Source organism: Oncorhynchus kisutch, unplaced genomic scaffold, assembly GCF_002021735.2.
Source record: "Oncorhynchus kisutch isolate 150728-3 unplaced genomic scaffold, Okis_V2 scaffold3465, whole genome shotgun sequence".
Classification (NCBI taxonomy): domain Eukaryota; kingdom Metazoa; phylum Chordata; class Actinopteri; order Salmoniformes; family Salmonidae; genus Oncorhynchus; species Oncorhynchus kisutch.
Window position 1 is genome coordinate 172,501 of NW_022265410.1, and position 12,733 is coordinate 185,233.

Here is a 12,733-nt window from a genome sequence, read left to right on the forward strand (position 1 = left end):
TAGATGTCAATGTTGCAATAGTTTGTGAGTGGGCAACATATATTATCATCTGAAATTGACATGTTGAATCATTTTGCAATGTAACATGATTGTATATTTCCCTAATGGGGACAGTTTGTGTTACTACCTTACACAAGCTGGCATTTTCACCCCACAACATTGAGTGGAATTACACATCCTTTTTACCTCAGATTAGTGATGTTAGTATAAAAGTTTACAGTCATCACGATGACATAAGATTGAGTGGAATTACACATCCTTTTTACCTCAGATTAGTGATGTTAGTATAAAAGTTTACAGTCATCACCATGACATAAGATTGATAGCTTGAAACGGATCAATATCTTTGGTTTTGTACCGTAGCAACTTCCTTTAAACTGCACACAGAGACATTAAAAAGGGATCCAAGAGTTTATCTGACTCTGGGGAAGTAGATAAACGGCTTCATTACCAACATCCAGAAGTATCCTTTTAAGTTAACTAACTGAAAAGTGGTTTGTTCCGTTTTTCGTGATGGCAGCCTCCAAAATAATCAACATCCGATGTTCTAAAATATAGATATCAGCCTTATGCAAGTTCTCATCTAGTCAACCATGTACAGTGGGGCAAAAAATTATTTCGTCAGCCACCAATTGTGCAAGTTCTCCCACTTAATTGTTTTTTTTTAAGTGGGAGAATAATTTGCTAAATTCATAAAAATTCCTACAATGTGATTTTCTGGATTTTTTTGCTCATTTTGTCTGTCATAGTTGAAGTGTACCTATGATGAAAATTACAGGCCTCTCTCATCTTTTTAAGTGGGAGAACTTGCACAATTGGTGGCTGACTAAATACTTTTTTCTCACACTGTTGCTGGTATTTTGGCCCATTCCTCCATGCAGATCTCCTCTAGAGCAGTGATGTTTTGGGGCTGTTGCTGGGCAACTTTCAACTCCCTCCAAAGATTTTCTATGGGGTTGAGATCTGGAGACTGGCTAGGCCACTCCAGGACCTTGAAATGCTTCTTACGAAACCACTCCTTCGTTGCCCGGGCGGTGTGTTTGGGATCATTGTCATGCTGAAAGACCCAGCCACGTTTCATCTTCAATGCCCTTGCTGATGGAAGGAGGTTTTCACTCAAAATCTCAAGATACATGGCCCCATTCATTCTTTCCTTTACACGGATCAGTCTTCCTAGTCCCTTTGCAGAAAAACATCCCCAAAGCATGATGTTTCCACCCCCATGCATCACAGTAGGTATGGTGTTCTTTGGATGCAACTCAGCATTCTTTGTCCTCCAAACACAACGAGTTGAGTTTTTACCAGAAAATTCTATTTTGGTTTCATCTGACCATATGACATTCTCCCAATCTTCTTCTGGATCATCCAAATGCTCTCTAGCAAACTTCAGACGGGCCTGGACATGTACTGGCTTAATCAGGGGGACACGTCTGGCACTGCAGGATTTGAGTCCCTGGCGGCGTAGTGTGTTACTGATGGTAGGCTTTGTTACTTTGGTCCCAGCTCTCTGCAGGTCATTCACTAGGTCCCCCCATGTGGTTCTGGGATTTTTGCTCACCGTTCTTGTGATCATTTTGACCCCACGGGGTGAGATCTTGCGTGGAGCCCCAGATCGAGGGAGATTATCAGTGGTCTTGTATGTCTTCCATTTCCTAATAATTGCTCCCACAGTTGATTTCTTCAAACCAAGCTGCTTACCTATTGCAGATTCAGTCTTCCCAGCCTGGTGCAGGTCTACAATGTTGTTTCTGGTGTCCTTTGACAGCTCTTTGGTATTGGCCATAGTGGAGTTTGGAGTGTGACTGTTTGAGGTTGTAGACAGGTGTCTTTTATATTGATAACAAGTTCAAACAGGTGCCATTAATACAGGTAACGAGTGGAGGACAGAGGAACCTCTTAAAGAAGAAGTTACAGGTCTGTGAGAGCCAGAAATCTTGCTTGTTTGTAGGTGACCAAATACTTATTTTCCACCATAATGTGCAAATAAATTCATAAAAAATCCTTCTAGTCCTCAACTGGCAGCTTCATTTAAATAGTATCCGCAAAACACCAGTCCCAATGTCAACAGTGAATAGGCGACTCCGGGATGCTGGCCTTCTAGGGAGAGTTGCAAAGAAGAAGCCATATCTCAGACTGGCCAATAAAAAGAAAAGATTAAGATGGGCAAAGAACAGACACTGGACAGAGGAACACTGCCTAGAAGGCCAGCATCCCGGAGTCGCCTCTTCACTGTTGACATTGAGACTGGTGTTTTGTGGGTACTATTTAATGAAGCTGCCAGTTGAGGACTTGTGAGGTGTCTGTTTCTCAAACTAGACAAAAGCTAAATCTGGAGACTTATATCTCCCTCACTAACTATAAGCATCAGCTGTCAGAGCAGCTTACCGATCACTGCACCTGTATACAGCCCATCTGTAAATAGCCCACCCAACCACCTCATCCCCATATTGTTATTTTTTATTTGTTTTCCTCTTTTGCACCCCAGTATCTCTACTTGCACATCATCATTTGCACATCTATCACTCCAATGTTAATAGCTAAATTGTAATTATTTCGCCACTATGGCCTATTTATTGCCTTACCTCCCTAATCTTACTACATTGGCACACACGGTATATAGATTTTTCTATTGTGTTATTGACTGGCCGTCTATTCCTCTTCTTTCTTGGATAATCAGTTTGCTGAAATAAGTCATGATATTTTGAAGATCAATACATAAAAGTTACTCCCGACACACACGTGTCACACTTGTATTCAGATGACTTGTCATTTTGCTAAATTAGTGCCTTATAAACTGCTCACGTGCCAATATTTACCAAGCTGTCACTCAAGACACAAATTGATTAGCTTGTTCTACTGTAATCAAATAGCTTGTGCAAATGAATCCCTCACATTGATATTGAATTGAAATGAATGGAACTGGGACAATAGCAGCGGCAACATTGCAGCGTCTTCTAACAGACAAACCTCTAGGAACTTTGGTGTCCTACATCTACCTGACGTTAGATGACAACCAGTCATAGCCGTAGTATACTGTATGAAACACACTCACAGATTTTTATAACAATTACATATGTTTCTCACTATCTTTAACCATGGAGAGAGTTTTAAAATGTTACTAAACACAAGTCAACCTTGCGCTCTAGACTAGTTTCCATAGTGACTGTGCAGCAGCCTGAACATTTGACTTCCCTACATTCAGTGGCTAGCTACACTACAAATATAATCGTACCGCGTTTTCGTGAAGCAATCGTAGAAACAGTCCGCCACAACAAACTCAAGAGTTTCCTGATTAGCAAAGGTTAGTCTATGTTTCATTTCATTGTGTATTAGAAACACAGTTTGAGATCGTTGTGAGGGGATTTCACCAGTGGTTGAATGGGGAATTGGTCTTGCCGGGAAAATGTTGTCCGAGGTTGCAACAGTAAACAAGGGGGGCGGGGCTTAGAGGGTTAGAGGTTCCAAGCCCTTTCTATTCATTCTATTTCTATGTGTGCTGTTGCTGCAGGGAGGGAGGTGTTGTCTCGGCAACCGAAGACTTTGCTTAAACACCTTGCTTGTTTCAGCAAGTCGCAACAAAAAGTTACATCAAGTTATCGCAGAAACTGACTCAACCACAATAGTGCCTGGTCATCCCGTCTTCAGTCAGCTGTTCGTTCCATATTTTTTATAACGGTTATGACGGTTATTTAATTTATTCATGACGGGCTTCATCCATAACCTCCAGCCCTAATGGCATATCAGTGTCTGGAAGGAAGTGACATTGTATTTTGTTCGATGTCTTGCCTCTCTAAGTCACTCTTGAAAGACACCTCTGTTCTTAACCACTCCTACTACTGATGAGGCAGGTCTCATCTTGTTTGGGTCTTCTCAGAGCTTATTGGGGAGACATTTCTAGGCACCTCATCACATCTTCCCCACAGCTGTGTGTTCATACAGCACCTGTTTTCAGTACATGATGAACCCATTGACACAATCTATAAGTGGTTGGCTGTTTGTGCAGAATCACATATATTTATATTTTTGAATTGGTAGAAACAGTATTGCGGAAAATGTTTGATAGAAAATGTTTGATTAGGAAAAAAAAAAAGTATGAATCATACCAATCAGTAGAGATAAGTGGTGTTTTGATGTCCCAGGGTCATATTCACTTTGCACCAAACAGAAGATAACAGACTGCAACACGGAGGATGTGTCCAATAAGAAACACTTGTTTTTCATTTTTCTGCTGCAAAAGGTTTTGCTACGGTGTGCACTAATGAATACGTCCCAGCATTGTGTGTGTGTGGCTGTGTGCTGAAACAGAACACTGGTTGTTTGTTGTTCCATCCAGGCTATAGCCCAGAACTCTGAACTGAGAGAGCGGCTGAGCAACATTCACACTGAGTCCAGCTGCATCCCAGAACCCTCCACTGGGCTCATAAACCTCTCTGGTCCCCTACAGGTGGGTGTGGGACGTGCATGATGACGTGCATGATGACACACCCTCCCTCCCTCCCACATCAGCATTATCAGGTTTACAAAATTCCGCTAACGTGTCAGAGGATTCTGGATTCCAGAGGATTCTGGATTCTAGAGGATTCTGGATTCTAGAGGATTCTGGGTACCAGAGGATTCTGGATTCCAGAGGATTCTGGATTTTATGCATGTTCCCTCCCAATTCTAGGAATCTAAACGGTGATTTCTGGGAAAACCTGGGACTTTAACAGACTTTTCCAACCGTGATCATCATCATTATTATCCAATGAGAACAGGCTATATGATTATAAAAGCATCTGACACATTATCATCTGCTGGCCTTAGTCCCAATACAACAGGTGTTGTCCCACTCACTGCTTGTTCTGACACATTATCATCTGCTGGCCTTAGTCCCAATACAACAGGTGTTGTCCCACTCACTGCTTGTTCTGACACATTATCATCTGCTGGCCTTAGTCCCAATACAACAGGTGTTGTCCCACTCACTGCTTGTTCTGACACATTATCATCTGCTGGCCTTAGTCCCAATACAACAGGTGTTGTCCCACTCACTGCTTGTTCTGACACATTATCATCTGCTGGCCTTAGTCCCAATACAACAGGTGTTGTCCCACTCACTGCTTGTTCTGACACATTATCATCTGCTGGCCTTAGTCCCAATACAACAGGTGTTGTCCCACTCACTGCTTGTTCTGACACATTATCATCTGCTGGCCTTAGTCCCAATACAACAGGTATTGTCCCACTCACTGCTTGTTCTGACACATTATCATCTGCTGGCCTTAGTCCCAATACAACAGGTGTTGTCCCACTCACTGCTTGTTCTGACACATTATCATCTGCTGGCCTTAGTCCCAATACAACAGGTGTTGTCCCACTCACTGCTTGTTCTGACACATTATCATCTGCTGGCCTTAGTCCCACTCACTGCTTGTTCTGACACATTATCATCTGCTGGCCTTAGTCCCAATACAACAGGTGTTGTCCCACTCACTGCTTGTTCTGACACATTATCATCTGCTGGCCTTAGTCCCAATACAACAGGTGTTGTCCCACTCACTGCTTGTTCTGACACATTATAATCTGCTGGCCTTAGTCCCAATACAACAGGTGTTGTCCCACTCACTGCTTGTTCTGACACATTATCATCTGCTGGCCTTAGTCCCACTCACTGCTTGTTCTGACACATTATCATCTGCTGGCCTTAGTCCCAATACAACAGGTGTTGTCCCACTCACTGCTTGTTCTGACACATTATCATCTGCTGGCCTTAGTCCCAATACAACAGGTGTTGTCCCACTCACTGCTTGTTCTGACACATTATCATCTGCTGGCCTTAGTCCCAATACAACAGGTGTTGTCCCACTCACTGCTTGTTCTGACACATTATCATCTGCTGGCCTTAGTCCCAATACAACGGGTGTTGTCCCACTCACTGCTTGTTCTGACACATTATCATCTGCTGGCCTTAGTCCCAATACAACAGGTGTTGTCCCACTCACTGCTTGTTCTGACACATTATCATCTGCTGGCCTTAGTCCCAATACAACAGGTGTTGTCCCACTCACTGCTTGTTCTGACACATTATCATCTGCTGGCCTTAGTCCCAATACAACAGGTGTTGTCCCGCTCACTGCTTGTTCTGACACATTATCATCTGCTGGCCTTAGTCCCAATACAACAGGTGTTGTCCCGCTCACTGCTTGTTCTGACACATTATCATCTGCTGGCCTTAGTCCCAATACAACAGGTGTTGTCCCGCTCACTGCTTGTTCTGACACATTATCATCTGCTGGCCTTAGTCCCAATACAACAGGTGTTGTCCCACTCACTGGTTGTTCTGACACATTATCATCTGCTGGCCTTAGTCCCAATACAACAGGTGTTGTCCCACTCACTGGTTGTTCTGACACATTATCATCTGCTGGCCTTAGTCCCAATACAACAGGTGTTGTCCCACTCACTGCTTGTTCTGACACATTATCATCTGCTGGCCTTAGTCCCAATACAACAGGTGTTGTCCCACTCACTGCTTGTTCTGACACATTATCATCTGCTGGCCTTAGTCCCAATACAACAGGTGTTGTCCCACTCACTGCTTGTTCTGACACATTATCATCTGCTGGCCTTAGTCCCAATACAACAGGTGTTGTCCCACTCACTGCTTGTTCTGACACATTATCATCTGCTGGCCTTAGTCCCAATACAACAGGTGTTGTCCCACTCACTGCTTGTTCTGACACATTATCATCTGCTGGCCTTAGTCCCAATACAACAGGTGTTGTCCCACTCACTGCTTGTTCTGACACATTATCATCTGCTGGCCTTAGTCCCAATACAACAGGTGTTGTCCCACTCACTGCTTGTTCTGACACATTATCATCTGCTGGCCTTAGTCCCAATACAACAGGTGTTGTCCCACTCACTGCTTGTTCTGACACATTATCATCTGCTGGCCTTAGTCCCAATACAACAGGTGTTGTCCCACTCACTGCTTGTTCTGACACATTATCATCTGCTGGCCTTAGTCCCAATACAACAGGTGTTGTCCCACTCACTGCTTGTTCTGACACATTATCATCTGCTGGCCTTAGTCCCAATACAACAGGTGTTGTCCCACTCACTGCTTGTTCTGACACATTATCATCTGCTGGCCTTAGTCCCAATACAACAGGTGTTGTCCCACTCACTGCTTGTTCTGACACATTATCATCTGCTGGCCTTAGTCCCAATACAACAGGTGTTGTCCCACTCACTGCTTGTTCTGACACATTATCATCTGCTGGCCTTAGTCCCAATACAACAGGTGTTGTCCCACTCACTGCTTGTTCTGACACATTATCATCTGCTGGCCTTAGTCCCAATACAACAGGTGTTGTCCCACTCACTGCTTGTTCAGCCCCTCTGTAATGATGAGTGGTTATCAGCACAACACCTCCTTAGTTGTTACAGAGTAACAGGTTCAGCAGTGTTTTCTACTCCTAACTGTTACAATATGGATGCTTAGTGTTGACAGCTCCAACTCCTACTTATCAAGCTGGGTGTTGAGACAACAACTGATTAGACTGAAGGGATTGTTAGTTGTAAACACCTCTCCTTCTGTTCAGAGTCAGTTGTTATCCTTAAGAGCTCACACACACACACACACACACACACGAACAGAGAATCAGAGTCCATTGGTACCCTCCAGAGCTCACTGTTGTGTTTATTTAATCAGATCTGATGATAGGGTACAGCCTGATCCTGTTGATCACATCCCTGGATGCTTCTAGTACTCACACACACTCACATGCCCACACACACACACATTCCCACACACACACACACGCACATGCACACATACAAAACAAACACACACACACACACACAGTTAGTGATTCTGTTATTGTCAGAGGAGTTTCCTCAGAGGAAGGCTTCCCTGTTTCCTCATCATTAATTGGTCCACAGAGGCACGAGGGAATCAACAAGTAGGCCTAATGCACTGTCTGGGTCCCCCTCTGGGTCCTGGTCAACAGTACTGTCTGGGTCCCCCTCTGGGTCCTGGTCAACAGTACTGTCTGGGTCCCCCTCTGGGCCCTGGTCAACAGTACTGTCTGGGTCTCCCTCTGGGTCATGGTCAACAGTACTGTCTGGGTCCCCCTCTGGGGCCTGGTCAACAGTACTGTCTGGGTCGCCCTCTGGGCCCTGGTCAACAGTACTGTCTGGGTCCCCCTCTGGGCCCTGGTCAACAGTACTGTCTGGGTCCCCCTCTGGGCCCTGGTCAACAGTACTGTCTTGGTCTCCCTCTGGGCCCTGGTCAACAGTACTGTCTGGGTCGCCCTCTGGGCCCTGGTCAACAGTACTGTCTGGGTCCCCCTCTGGGCCCTGGTCAACAGTACTGTCTGGGTCCCCCTCTGGGCCCTGGTCAACAGTACTGTCTGGGTCCCCCTCTGGGCCCTGGTCAACAGTACTGTCTGGGTCGCCCTCTGGGCCCTGGTCAACAGTACTGTCTGGGTCCCCCTCTGGGCCCTGGTCAACAGTACTGTCTGGGTCCCCCTCTGGGCCCTGGTCAACAGTACTGTCTGGGTCCCCCTCTGGGCCCTGGTCAACAGTACTGTCTGGGTCCCCCTCTGGGCCCTGGTCAACAGTACTGTCTGGGTCGCCCTCTGGGCCCTGGTCAACAGTACTGTCTGGGTCCCCCTCTGGGCCCTGGTCAACAGTACTGTCTGGGTCCCCCTCTGGGCCCTGGTCAACAGTACTGTCTGGGTCGCCCTCTGGGCCCTGGTCAACAGTACTGTCTGGGTCGCCCTCTGGGCCCTGGTCAACAGTACTGTCTGGGTCGCCCTCTGGGCCCTGGTCAACAGTACTGTCTGGGTCCCCCTCTGGGCCCTGGTCAACAGTACTGCCCTATAACAGGAATAATGTACATTTGAGACACAACCTGTATGTGTGTTCAATTCACACAGTCACGCTATTCTTTGGAAATGTACATGTTTAATCATGGTTTATTGTTTCAGACAGTAATGTTTCTTCCTTTTGAAAGTTCTAACAACAGGAGAATGAGTTAAAATTTATCTAAGCCTAAACCTAGCTGAATTAATCTGAGCCTAAACCTAACTGAATTAATTTAAGCCTAAACCTAACTGAATTAATTTAAGCCTAAACCTAACTGACATTATGTTCTCCTCTTATTAGAAGCAAGACTCCACCGATGGATCCCACCCCCTAGTTCACCAGGCGTCCAATGAGAGCAGAGCGTCCATCACAGAGTCTCTGTCAGAGTTCTTCGATGCTCAGGAGGTTCTACTGTCTGCCAGCTCCTCAGAAAACGAGGTCAGTGTCTGAGGGGTGGAGGGATAGGAGGACAGGGAGGGAGGGAGGATCGGGGAGGGAGGGGGAGGAAGAGGAGCAAGGGGAGGCTATGGTGTGGGAGGAGGATGAGGAGAGAGGATGAGGAGGAGAGGGAGAAGGATGAGGAGGGAGGATAGAGGAGGGAGAATGAGGAGGGAGCGGGAGGAGGAGGGAGGATGAGGTGGGAGGGGGGAGAGAAAGAGGAGGAAAGAGAGGAGGGTGATGAGGAGGGAGGAGGAGAGAGAGAGGAAGGAGGGGAATGAGGAGGGAGGAGGAGAAAGAGAGGAGGGAGGAGGTGGAGAGAGGAGTAACAGACAGAGAACTGGAAGATATTTTGTCTGGACAAACTTCTGGCTTCAGACTTAATGAGGCACCTCCAGTCAGAGCTCTGAGCTACAGGACATGTTCAGTATGTTTTCTGTTCCTGTGTGAAAGTTAATTACCCCCATCTATAAATAACATACCCTTACTGCAGAGAGGAGAGGAGCTGAGGTGTACATTAGTCAGTGTCTTCTCTGGGACCGACCGTCTGCCTCCCCCTCCGTTCTCAAACCCACTGACTGCATCCCAAATGGCCTCCTATTCCCTATTTAGGGCACCATTTAGGATGTTCCCATATGTTGTGACAGGATGTTGAAAGGGACCTGACAGCTTCCTGTTTCCTGGTTCTTGCATCTCTCAGGTGGGAGCTGTAAAAAAAAGTTATATTTGACCACTAATGATAATCTGGGATTTATTCTTTATCCTGCAGGCCTCTGATGATGACTCATACATCAGTGACAACGTCAGCGACAACATCTCCATGGACAACTTCAGCAACGAGACGGAGAGACCTAACTCGGGTAAGGGGACACTTTACCATGTGTGTTTCAAGTGGCGCCCTATTCCCAGTATAATGCACTCCTGTTGACCGGGGCTCATAGCTCTGTTCAACACTAGTACAATAGGGTGCAATTTGGGACTTGTTTTCCTGGTTACGTATTGACATACAGTAGTTATGACCACTAATATCCTGAACATAACCCTCCACCCTCCAGGCTGTGAAGAGAACGGGGCCCTTCTGAGAAGACGCAGGTCGTGCCTCCCGTCGGCCAGCCCTAACACCAGTAACATCAGTCTGTGGAACATCCTTAAGAACAACATAGGGAAAGACCTCTCCAAGGTGTCCATGGACATATAGCTTTATTTCTGTCTCCTGTGTTGGTTTATTTCTCTCTACTGTGTTGGTTTATTTCTGTCTCCTGTGTTGGTTTATTTCTCTCTACTGTGTTGGTTTATTTCTGTCAACTGTGTTGGTTTATTTCTCTCTACTGTGTTGGTTTATTTCTCTCTACTGTGTTGGTTTATTTCTGTCTACTGTGTTGGTTTATTTCTCTCTACTGTGTTGGTTTATTTCTGTCTCCTGTGTTGGTTTATTTCTCTCTACTGTGTTGGTTTATTTCTCTCTACTGTGTTGGTTTATTTCTGTCTCCTGTGTTGGTTTATTTCTGTCAACTGTGTTGGTTTATTTCTGTCTCCTGTGTTGGTTTATTTCTGTCTCCTGTGTTGGTTTATTTCTCTCTACTGTGTTGGTTTATTTCTGTCTCCTGTGTTGGTTTATTTCTCTCTACTGTGTTGGTTTATTTCTCTCTACTGTGTTGGTTTATTTCTCTCTACTGTGTTGGTTTATCTCTCTCTACTGTGTTGGTTTATTTCTCTCTACTGTGTTGGTTTATTTCTCTCTACCGTGTTGGTTTATTTCTGTCTAGTGTGTTGGTTTATTTCTCTCTACCGTGTTGGTGTGTTGTTGTGTTTGTGGTTTGTCTCTGCCGTGTTGGTGTGTTGTTGTGTTTGTGGTTTGTCTCTGCCGTGTTGGTGTGTTGTTGTGTTTGTGGTTTGTCTCTGCTGTGTTGGTGTGTTGTTGTGTTTGTGATTGGTCTCTGCTGTGTTGGTGTGTTGTTGTGTTTGTGATTGGTCTCTGCCGTGTTGGTGTGTTGTTGTGTTTGTGATTGGTCTCTGCCGTGTTGGTGTGTTGTTGTGTTTGTGATTGGTCTCTGCCGTGTTGGTGGTGTGTTGTGTTTGTGATTGGTCTCTGCTGTGTTGGTGTGTTGTTGTGTTTGTGGTTTGTCTCTACCGTGTTGGTGTGTTGTTGTGTTTGTGATTGGTCTCTGCCGTGTTGGTGTTTTGTTGTGTTTGTGAGTTTGTGATTGGTCTCTGCCGTGTTGGTGTGTTGTTGTGTTTGTGATTGGTCTCTGCCTACGTAGAGCTCTAAACATTACTAAATGTCTTATTATTTTACTTACATTATTCTATTTGGTTTACGTGACATTATTACATCATTACTACATTTGTTTTCTTATGAAGGTGACCGAATCTAGCTTTGTGATTGCTGTGTAAATGTGTTCTTCTGATTATTCAGGTGGCTATGCCTGTTCAGCTGAACGAGCCCCTCAACACCCTGCAGAGACTGTGTGAGGAGCTGGAGTACAGCGAGCTGCTGGACAGAGCTGCTAACACACAGGACCCCTTTGAACGCATGGTGAGAGGACACACACACACACACACACATACACACACACACACACACACATACACACACACACACACACACACACACACATACACACACACACACACAGGACCCCTTTGAACGCATGGTGAGAGGACACACACACACACACACACACACACATACACACACACACACACACACACACACATACACACACACACACACACATACACACACACACACACACACATACACATACACATACACACACACACACACACACACACACACACACACACACACACACACTGGACTCCTTTGAGGGTATGGAGAGAGAATATGCTCTAAATACACACACACTGACGTACCACTTTCACAATGCACACATACACACACCGAACAGATTCACACATCTGAGCACACAAGACCCCTTCTGCACAAATGGTGAATAATACACACTCTTCACGGTAGTGCTGTAATGTCCTATTGACATTTGAGGAGAAATTACATTTCATTCCCACTGGCTAGATCCTGATTGGACACTTCGGCTGTAGCCAGTAGTGTGCCTTGGCTCGCTCCGTTTTAAATTACTTGGTACAAATGATCTGTTTGGTGTTCTGCTTTTGTGCATATAATTGTTTATCAGCAATTGTATATGACTACTAAATGGATTGAGGATTAAGATCAGCACTTCGCTGATTTGATGGCGCTTTATATTCACTGACCAGTTTTTCTAAAGCGAGAGACATTTGATGAAAGCCTTTGAAGACATGGGACCTCACTGCGGTAATAAATCTGTGTGGAATATATTTCCTGCAGACAGTTTGTTCCATTTGAAATGATGAATGTGTGTTACCGGCTGCAGTAGCTTAGTGTGAAGGACTAGAACTAGACCCACAGCTTCCAGACTCCCCAACCAATAGAAGTTGAGTG

At 45.3% G+C, this 12,733-nt stretch overlaps 1 protein-coding gene across 1 annotated transcript in view; it reads left to right on the forward strand.

The window, feature by feature from the left end:
• Positions 1 to 12,733, forward strand: part of LOC109885024 (oxysterol-binding protein-related protein 3-like) — a 130,139-nt gene that overhangs the window by 89,848 nt on the left and 27,558 nt on the right. Inside the window, 5 exon segments of the mRNA XM_031820522.1 lie at positions 4,334 to 4,444; positions 9,154 to 9,291; positions 10,061 to 10,151; positions 10,347 to 10,471; positions 11,708 to 11,827. Coding sequence (XP_031676382.1) covers positions 4,334 to 4,444; positions 9,154 to 9,291; positions 10,061 to 10,151; positions 10,347 to 10,471; positions 11,708 to 11,827 — 585 coding nt within the window.